At 38.6% G+C, this 10,164-nt stretch overlaps 1 protein-coding gene across 1 annotated transcript; it reads right to left on the minus strand.

The window, feature by feature from the left end:
- Positions 1 to 2,100: 2,100 nt before the first annotated feature.
- On the minus strand, positions 2,101 to 3,078 carry LOC104598801 (universal stress protein PHOS32-like). Its single transcript, XM_010261031.3, has 3 exons — positions 2,665 to 3,078; positions 2,465 to 2,583; positions 2,101 to 2,377 (listed from the first exon to the last, which is right to left on the minus strand). The coding sequence occupies exons 1-3, from the start codon at positions 2,947 to 2,949 to the stop codon at positions 2,296 to 2,298; spliced, it is 486 nt and encodes a 161-aa protein (XP_010259333.1). The 5' UTR covers positions 2,950 to 3,078; the 3' UTR covers positions 2,101 to 2,295.
- Between the last annotated feature and the right edge of the window lie 7,086 nt (positions 3,079 to 10,164).

Genomic DNA, 10,164 nt, shown 5'->3' on the forward strand with positions numbered 1-10,164 from the left:
CCTTGTTGGAGGACAACTTAGACGTCAGGTTGATGAAGTCGATAGGCCGAGCTGTAAGAGAATAATGTCAGAGTACCCGGGGTGGACACTTCGATGCTTAAGTCAACGATGAATGGAAGAAAACAACAAAACTAGAAAGTCGAATCCTTTATATAGGTGTTGGAACTCGGTTCTGTGTCTAAAATATCCATGGATGTTGGATCTCATCTGCCTGTTATCTTCAGGGCATGTTCTTTCCACATTGGCGGCATTCGTCATCCGATCTCCTCGAGTTATACAGAGGAAGGGATCATCCACGCTATGTGGGGTTGTGCTACTGCCCGACTCAAAATCGATTGGCATGTCACTCCGAGTAAGGTCAATCTGCCTCACAAGTCGTTAGATTGGCAGGTCGGCTGGCTACTTGGACCTCTGGCTGCCTGGGCCGAAGGAGAAGTCCAGATCGGCCTTCGACCTTCTTTACCGAGTGGTATGTGCTGCCTCCTTGTCAGTATCCTCAAGTCAAGATATTTGTGATACGTGGTTCCTATGTGATACCAGGCAATTTGGATATGTGACGTATCGTTCCATGATAGGTCAACCAAATCACCCCTCATCTCCTCCCCCACACATCAAGAAAACAAATATACAAAAGATCCTTATTCCTACTAGTCTCACCCTAACCTTCATTAACGAGCCAGTCTAGCTTTCCTGCATGCAAGAGACTATTAGCAACACAAATAGAAAAAAGAGGGGAATGAAGAGAAGCTAAACTAAGATTAACGGACTCCGTTGGAGCAGATAGAACTTCGTGCATCAGTCAATCAGCCACTTGGTTTGCCTCCGGATAGATATGCATATATGCTAGACCTCTTCGAAACTCATCCTTTAACTTGATGCAGTTCTTGATGATGTGTCTTATTTTCCAAGGAATTGGGAACTTCTGCTTGAAACAGGAAATAACAAGGTTGAAATCACCTTCGATAATGATAGGATAATCTCTAAAATTCAAGGCCAAATTATGGGCTTTCCAAGCCACCCAAGTTTCTGCAATGTTAATTGAAGCAGTGCCAAGCTTGTAAGCCTTGATGTCTAAGACTTTCCCGAAATGATCTTTAGCAATGCTCACAACCGAGCAACCCCCCCTCCCCCATTAAGTTGATCTTGATATGATCGATATTGGGAGATTTTTAAATAAGTGTCTTCCAAGATTTATCCACTTTATCAATATTGGTCTCAACATGCCTTTCATTGTATTCTCTAAACAGATCAAGGGCCTTGTCAATAACTGGTTGAAGTGGGGCAACCACTTTTTTGGCACTTTCTGATTTCTATTTTTCCATATTTTTCACAGAATACATATTATTTTTTCTTTTTCCATTATAATAGTTTATAATGCAACAAGCTTTTAGCCATCTCATGGGCCTCAAGCGCAGCCCATCTCAAAAGCGTTCCCCGTCGATTTCAGAAAAGCCTTCCTCTTGAATCTTTTGGCGGAAAAATTGTTTCGGGGATAAATCTAGAAACATTTCCTTTAATTTCATTCTTTCAAAATAGTTTTGGTGTCACCAATGTTGAAATAAAAGCCTATTTAATAACCTCGCCTAATATTACTTGTCCATGCTTCAAGCCTAAAAAAGGGAGAATGACGGTTCAATCCAGAATCAGAATTTTTAGACCTAAAGTATAGTTGAGTTGGGTACCACCACATTGATATATAAAAAGGGATTTTTAACATTTTAAATGTTTATAATTCTACAGTACAAATAAAAGATCTGCATGGGGCATATCCTTACTTCTCCAGAAAAAAAAAAACGAAAAAAAATACAAATAAACTTATTACAAATTTCTAAATTTCACTGCAAACTGAACTAGCACCAACCTCAACTGTAATTTGGGCCTAGGAATTCTCACCATGGCTGAACCGTCATTCTCCCCCCCCAAAAAAAAAGTTCAGAGTAACGCATGGCCGGCCTCAGCACCATTATTAGACCGTGATGTTGTGTACTTTAAATAAATTTCTATCCAAATATTTCATTGTCACGTACAAACAAAACCATTGAATCCAGATTTCTTCTTTTTTATTTTTTTTTTATTTTTTGCTAATTTTGGGAACAATAATGTAAAACGACCGTTAGATGGCGTGATGGAAGATGGAATATCCATTGGACTACATAATACATACACACAAATAGACATCATATACAATCATATCAGTTAGGTTCCAATCTGCATTATAATTACACCATGCACCGCCCAATCCTAACCCAACCTAGATTTCTCAAGCCCAAGCCCAAATGTTCCCAAAAAATAGAATCAATTCTTGGGTCGTTTCACAATCAAGACGGGACACTTGGCGTGCTTTGCACAGTAATCGCTCACACTACCTAGAACAGTCCTGCACACACAAACACAGAAGAAATTAGTCGATTACAATCCATTTAGCGTTGAATACGAACATGGACAAACGCAAATTGCTACGCACCTCTTGAAGAAGCCATAGCCATGGCTTCCCATGACCAACAGGTCAGCTCCGAATTTCTCCACCGTCATACATATCACCTCCCTCGCATCTCCGCTCCCCACTTTCTTCTCTACTTTGATCTGCATCATTAAATTGATTAAATTTTTAGTTTTTAACTCCTATTTTCAAAGAAAACATTTGGTTTAATCATAGAAACTTACGTTGCTGTGATTCTTGAAAATCGCTTCAGCTCTCTCCATCACGGAATCGGCCAAATCTCTACTGTACTTCTCCATGGTTGCGATTACATCACTAGCGAACAAATAACCTGTGCCATCCAAAGAAGAGTAGACGGGAGGAGGGGGCTTTGCGTAGAGGAGGATGAGGGTAGTCTGTGCATCTGGAGGAATGAGGTTTTTGAGACACCAAGACAGCGCGTACATGCTCTCCTCGCTCTCGTCCACCGCAACCATTACCCTCCGCTCTTTCGCTTCAAAATCAGCCATCGGAAGCCGGATCCCTGAATCTGCTTCGACAAACAAGAGATTGTTGTGTTGACGACAAAAATAAAACCGAGTGTGCTAGAACTGATAACTATGCAGAAATGGTGTTCGATGAATGGTTTCTTATAGAAGGTGAATTGGTTTGGCGGTTTCTGGTTTTGGTTCCGCAGATTTTCGTTCTGGCTGCGGACCTGCGGTTTTGAGAGCGAACGGAATACAATGGTTTTTGAGATTAAGTTAATTCTAGTTGGAGCAAGTTGTTGTCCTTGTTGTCCCCACACACACGGTCACACGGTGTCAGCGTCAACACTGATGAACTCATTGGAAGGATTGAAAGAACCTTTTATTTTAACTTTTCTTCGACAAAATATCTGTTGATTCTGTTACATGTATTGATTCAACATGCTGTCCGATGCAGTGTCTTACTTGTTAACCGTCTGATCGGTGTCCAAAGGGAATTATGCTGATACAGGGTGTTTATTGATGTATTTTGTTAAGTAGATTCCAATCCCAAACGAAGTTAAAAGAAAACTATTTGCAAGTCATTCAAGTTGCTCAAAAGTTTTCGCTTTCCCTGTATTATTTAGCCGAATTCCATCCAAATAATCAAGCTTAATATATAGGCGGCTTAGGTCTATATATTATTTTCCTGCCCTGCCACTAAAAAATATAAGCTCAATTGTTAAATTGAACTGAGTTTAAATAGTATGAATCTCACAAATCTAATCAAATTTATATATAATGTTTTTAATTTTATATGTATGATTATATATAATTTTTATTTTTATGTAAATCTTAATTCACCATTAAGAATTAAAATAGTCTAATATTTAACTCAGCTTGGCTCCTATATACTCCTACATGTAACGTTATTTAAATTTAGAAAAAGAAGTAGACCAATAGAGTCTTCTAGTAAATGATAAACACAGCAAATGAAAGATGAAAGAATCTTCTAGAGATCTATGCCACAAATTGCTTTGGCCTAAAAATGGCCCGATAAATTCTTCCCGTTCTTGTTCGCTCAAAGTTGTATGTAACCTTTTTCGTATAGGAATTATGTCATTAAACATCTATTCAACTTTCAATTGAAAATTATAGTTCATCTCACCTTACAAAATTTTATTTATTTATTTTTTTTTACAAAATCCCCCTTTATCAGTTTATCACCCATCTACACCTTTCAAATTGTATCAAATTTGATAGGTGGGGAATCAAGAATTTGCCCTTCATTTTATTCTCAGCATTTTCTAATAGATAAAGACAAATTTTTGCCCTGAATATTAATAAGAGATAATATTTTTATAAAATAACTTTTTTTTGAAAAATATCAATAGCAATGATACTGTTCATCGCAGGATACTTAAGCTTGAAGAGAACGGGTTGTTCTTGGCGGTTTTCCGTTCCGATGAAACATCACGTCCGAATACACTGTTCATCGACGCTCTTGAAGCAGGTAATGGACGAAATGAAATATCACGTCCTCTCCTTATGCGACGAAAACATCATGGAGGTAGGAACATGGCCGCCTGCTTGTTCTTAGCGGTAAAAGACAGAAAATCTGGAACGGTAAACCAGGTTCCCCGTACTGGTAGAGATGCCTGCTTGTTCTGAAGGAATCTATAAGGTTCGTCCGTTACGAGGAAACGGAGAACCTGGTTTTCCGTTACCTTACGGATAACTGGTTTATCGACGAAATCAGGCTCGTTACTAAATCAGGTTCGTCCGTTACCTACTTTCGTCCGTATAGGAAAACGTAGGTATCTCAACATTGCTCGTGCTGGTTTCATCCATTTCTGATTTACTGTTAGTGATTTTCGGTTTTCCGTTTTTTCGGGAATAAGAAAGCGATAAACAGTGTCATTGCCTTTCTTTGATATTTTAAAAAAAAGTTAATACTTTATTATTTTATAAAAAAATTATCTTTTATTAATATTCAGAACAAAAAATTGTCCTTTTTTACTAATTGTGATTTACATTTACTTGAGCACCTAAAACTGTACATTATGATGGTGTTGCCAATTTTGTTCTTCAAAACAAGAGCAACTGTCACGTCACCTCTTTTCTTTTGGATTCGAGAAAAATGAAATAATAAATGTTGAACACCCCATAAACTGATCATGGTTTTGATAAATGTAGTTTCTTGGCCGTTTCTCATGCTTTCAGAATTTTTTCTGTATAATATCAATTTGTTTGGATGTCGAGAAAAAGTATAGAGTCTACACATTGTATACTTCATTTGTTTTTGTTTGAAGTACAATTTTATTTGCATTAATATATTTATATAAATACATGAAAGGAATTGAGACTTGTTACTTACCAAACGCTCTTGGCACCAACCTCACAGCAACATTCCATCATTTATTAGAAACATTTTCCTATAAATAATAACATATAAATATGGTAAATGTTCCTGATATACGGCTGGGGTATGTTGTGACTTGTGAGATTGGTTTGAGAAGTGATTTGTGAGGAGAAAATTCGTACTTACAAGAGCGTAAATGATAAAAATGCAAAATTCTGATTCATTTGGCATTTGGATTTCATTTTATTTTGAGTCAAATTTCTTAAACTATTCCTGTTTATGGGAATTGTTGCTGCAAATCGTAACAGAGGCACATGAAAATTCATTTCTGCCCTTACATTGAAAAGCAATTTACGAGCATTTTTTTTTATCGAAACAAAAACACATTTGCCTTTAGATGAAGCTCCCGTTTCTTCGTGCACATCAGATCGGGCTCCAGATTTGAGTTCAAAGCTTGCTGGACGATCTCAGGCTCTAGATTTGAGTATTCTTGGGAGAAACCCTAAAAAGATGCCGGTGGTCGGAGAGAGTGGGAGTCACACATCAGACCAGGCTCCAGATTTGAGTTTAAACTTGAAGCTCGTTAGACGATCTCAGTTCGAGATCTGAGTATTCTTGGGAGAAATCCTATGCTCAGGTTCGCCCGAGGTTATGCTCAGGCCAAGACACACGCCTCGTTGAATGCCCAAGGCTATGCCAGAAAGCGGCTCGAAGAGTGAAAGAGCGAAAGAGCAAAAGGGAAACAGAGAGAGAGAGATTGGGGGAGCAACCATAAAAAAAAAAACTGCTGCTTGAAGTTGTAGCTGCGATGGCGTTGACACGAAGAGAGGCATGTCAACGCAGCTAAATGCTTTTGAGGTCCATTTAGCTTCCCATGCACCCAAATTCCTTTGTGTTGCTGAACAAAGAAACCTTATAGAAGTACTCTACAAAAAGGCGAGAAACTCCGCCAGTCCTCCCTGGAAACCCAAGAGGTTCTGCGGAATTTCGTACAAGGTCTTAAGCATTCCGCTCTCGTACTCTTGAGAAGAAGAAGAGTCGTGAGACGTTGTGAGATCTCTTCCATGTATGGTTCGAGTTCAGGGGTTGAAAATGACCTGAGAGAAAAGGGTGATAGGAAGGGAACAAGAAGAGAAAAAGAGAATGAGGAAAGAACATAAAACGAAAATAGGAAAAGAGGGAGAAGAGGAGAGAGGGGGAAATGGAAACCAAAATATCTCCTCTTGATGTCGAGAGCAAGAAGAAAGTGAACAGTCGGTAAGCGTTGAGCTTCGATCTTGTTTCAATGCTTCGAATCCTGGGATAAGTTGCTTAACCCATGTCTATTTCGGTGAAGGTCATGGCGAGAAGGTCACCTCACCCCAGGGACCCATATCCTCACCGGCGTTAAGCCTGTAATCAGTCGTCACCCCAAACCAAAAAAGTGAAGGAGGTGTGGAGGGGAGAGAAAGAGAGAGAGCCTTCTTCTGTTCGATTGTAGAGAAGACGAATAAGAGGAGAGAGAAAGATAGAGTCCAACAGAGTTGGTTTGGGTTTGTTTGATTGCATATGTAATAGATTAAAATTCAATTGGTTTGATTGATCAATTACATGAGTAATTGCACCTACACATTTGATTAAAAAATTAGTTTTTCTCTTACAAAACCCAATTTTAAACTTATCCCATGAAAAATTATAAACTTTGTTTTCAATATTTTATTGGAACTTATTTACATGCTTTAAAAATAGTAGAGGTGAATATGGGGGTTTCATACCTCTTCATAAACTATTTAAGGAGCATGAATCAAACTCCAAATACCTAGAATCTCTATCATGCATCTTTTCAAACTCGCAATCATGAGAATTTTCATGAGCTGAAGGTTTTGATTCTCTATCTTCATACCCATTGCTTGAATTCTTTTTACTTGATATTTTTTTCATCTACTTTTTTCTTGTATCATATTCATCTTCATCCTCACTACTCGCCCTGTTTGAGCCACCTGACCTCTTTCGATTTTCATTTGTCCCCTAAACTCTTCCATTTGCCACTACTATCCCATTCTTCAGTTTCTTCTACATTGCTATGCTTTCTCGACTTGCTAGAACAGTGCTTCCTCGTGTCACTGCCTTCCTAGTCTTCCTCGTCTACAATCCTTTCATCCTTCATATCTGAGTTATCCTCGATATCTCATTTCATGTAACTCCGACTGGGTTCAAGTGCATCCATTGCACATGAAGGCCCTAACTACGCGGTTAGCTGCTTACAGTTCGAACACTACTAGTAGTCGGTGATGAGGTCCTAAACTAGGCTTGGTCGAAAAAACCTCTGCAGTACTGCGATCATCAAGAAGAGCGCTTGTGCATATTGGAACGGTTGGATTTTCGACCAAGGGTATATTAGGGATTTTTGAAAAATATAACGATCAATGTCACATATGTACGGTTTAGTAATAGTATGGAAAGTTTTAGATAATTGTCAGAAACAATAAAGATAATATTAATCAATTTTAAAAAATAAGAATACATTTAATTCATTAACTAAACTATAAACTATAAGGCTAGTTTAAAAAATTTACTCAATAATTATCACGAACAGTAGGGATAGTTTAAGATAGTTAGTCAATTTTCTAAGCCTTAAGGATAATTTAAAAAAACAGGATTCTAGCACAAAGAGGTAGCTTTTGACCTCTATTAGCAACAAAAGGTAACTCTTTTGTAGAATATCATAGACAAGGCATCTTTTGCAAGGTAATATAACAAAAGGGCAGTAAAATATGAGGTGCATCCGCCGTATGGGAAATGCCTTTGATACATTTTTTATGGCAAAACTGCCGCTCTTCCTTCTTTTTTGCAAAATGTATCGAAAACCCAAAGAAATCTCTCCGCCTTTCTCTTCCTGTTAATCGACTGAAGCTTTTGAAACCCCATTGTTCTTCTTCCTAAATAGGAAAAACGCTAAAAAATCTTAGTCCTTTCTCCAAAATTGAAAATAAACCCTATTATAGCCTTCATTCTTCGTATGAAACCCTGTTCATCTTTTTGTTGCTAATAAACTCCGGCAGCTGCAATCCAAGAGCTTCTTCCCAAGAAGCTCCCGATGGTGAATTTTTGGACGTTAGCCTTGCTCATGACGTAAAAACCTGCCCAGTTTTTGTTGCTCGTGACATCAGCCTTGGCCACGCGAAGGCCGGTGATGCTGCCGTAACAGCCAAGAAAGTATAGCATTACACGACCGACGTCACTGTGCAGGGCGAGCTCGCTCGCCAGGTAGAGGTCTCCTGGTAATCTGATTTCGCTGGAGGAGACATAGACGATGTGGGTGATTTATCCAAGTGGTCTCCCCCATTCCTTGATGCAGGCAAGGCTTGCTTCCAGCGCCATTTCCAGTACTACTGGGTTTGCTATTTCGAGCCTTTGCTTGATCGTTGGTGAGCCCTCTGTTGTCAGTTCTGGGTACTTGTCTAAGATCTCCTTGGAGCAGCAGCCACCGCCTGAGAGATGGTCTTGTTATTACCAGACCCATCTGCGGCCACCACAGCACCAGCTCGTAAAGCTGCACTGGGTGATTGAAGAAGCTTCCGATTTGCAGCAGAGACCCACCCATGTCGGGAAGCCATCAGAAAGCAACCGGCGATTACCACCTTCATCAATGAACAGAGCAAAGTATATTTTCTAATTTCTAAGAACAGTCGAGAGTAGAAGGTTTTTAACGGAGAGGGTAATTTTGCCTTGTATGATATAAATTCAATGTATATGTCATACGGTGAATAGACGTCATATATCAGTGCCCCTATCTGATATTTTTTTCAAAAAGATGACTTAAAGCTGATATTTTCAAAGAATCAACCTTTGAATGAAATTAAGAGTGAAAAGTTACCTCTATCGGTTATAACCCCTTTAAGAAATTTGCTCAGTTTGCTTAAAGTTTTATTTCACTTTGTAAACAAAGTTAAAAGCTGAAACAAAAATAAATCAACATATATACTCAAAACATTTGCACTCCCATATTTTTGCTCCCCTCAGTTTGAAAAGAGTATAAATATAAATATGTACAGTATAAAATAATACACATATTCGCATTTGTACTCTTTAGCCTCAGGTTCAGTTTAAAAGAAGTATAAATACAAATATGTACAGTTCAAAACAGCAAATATATACAAAATAATACAAAGGATAAATTTATTAACTACTCTTAATGTTTATATATTGTCTTGAAATATCTCTACCATTTCTAACAATTATCTAACTCTTCCGTTATCGTTAACTTTTCAAATGTAACCTCACGTTATTAAGAAATTTTTAAAATACCTAAATTAACCTTACTGTTTCTTATCTTCGCACCACTCCCATTTTCAATTGCGGTCAAGTCGAAGACACCTTCTGAATTGCCTTCAACCGTTTTCCTCGGTTTGCCCCAAACCACTATTGCAAAGGATTTTAAATTCACATAATTTGTCGGAACCCTGTTGTCTTGCATGTCTGCAAGGCTGCAACCCTTGCGAGGCTGTTCTTTTAGCGGTGGAAAAGATTACAAATGAAATGCTCTACAAGGCTGCAACCCTTCAAAATTTAAACACGTCTTCTACTTCAATCACCGTTCGATGTCTTCCACCGAAAAAGAAGAATCCCCAAACTCCAGTCTCCCCATAAAACAGATCAGATGAACATCTATAACCGTCCCAGAAATATTTTTCAAGTTCTTTATTTTTTATTCGAGGTGATAGGCCATTAAACAACGTCTCTTTCCCCTTCACCTTAGGTTAGTTGTGCTGGGATGACACAGTAGCAGCGCACCCTCTCTCTCTCTCTCGCCTGTTCTCTCTTTCTCTCTCTCTCCCATCTCTCTTGCCTGTTCTCTCTCTAGACTAGAAAAGAAACATCAGCAGCAGAGGGAACAAAGGAGTCTGACGGTCGCTTGTTCTCTCTCTTTCTATCTC

The sequence above is a fragment of the Nelumbo nucifera genome, chromosome 3, assembly GCF_055504915.1.
Source record: "Nelumbo nucifera cultivar China Antique chromosome 3, China Antique-T2T, whole genome shotgun sequence".
In the NCBI taxonomy this organism is placed as follows: domain Eukaryota; kingdom Viridiplantae; phylum Streptophyta; class Magnoliopsida; order Proteales; family Nelumbonaceae; genus Nelumbo; species Nelumbo nucifera.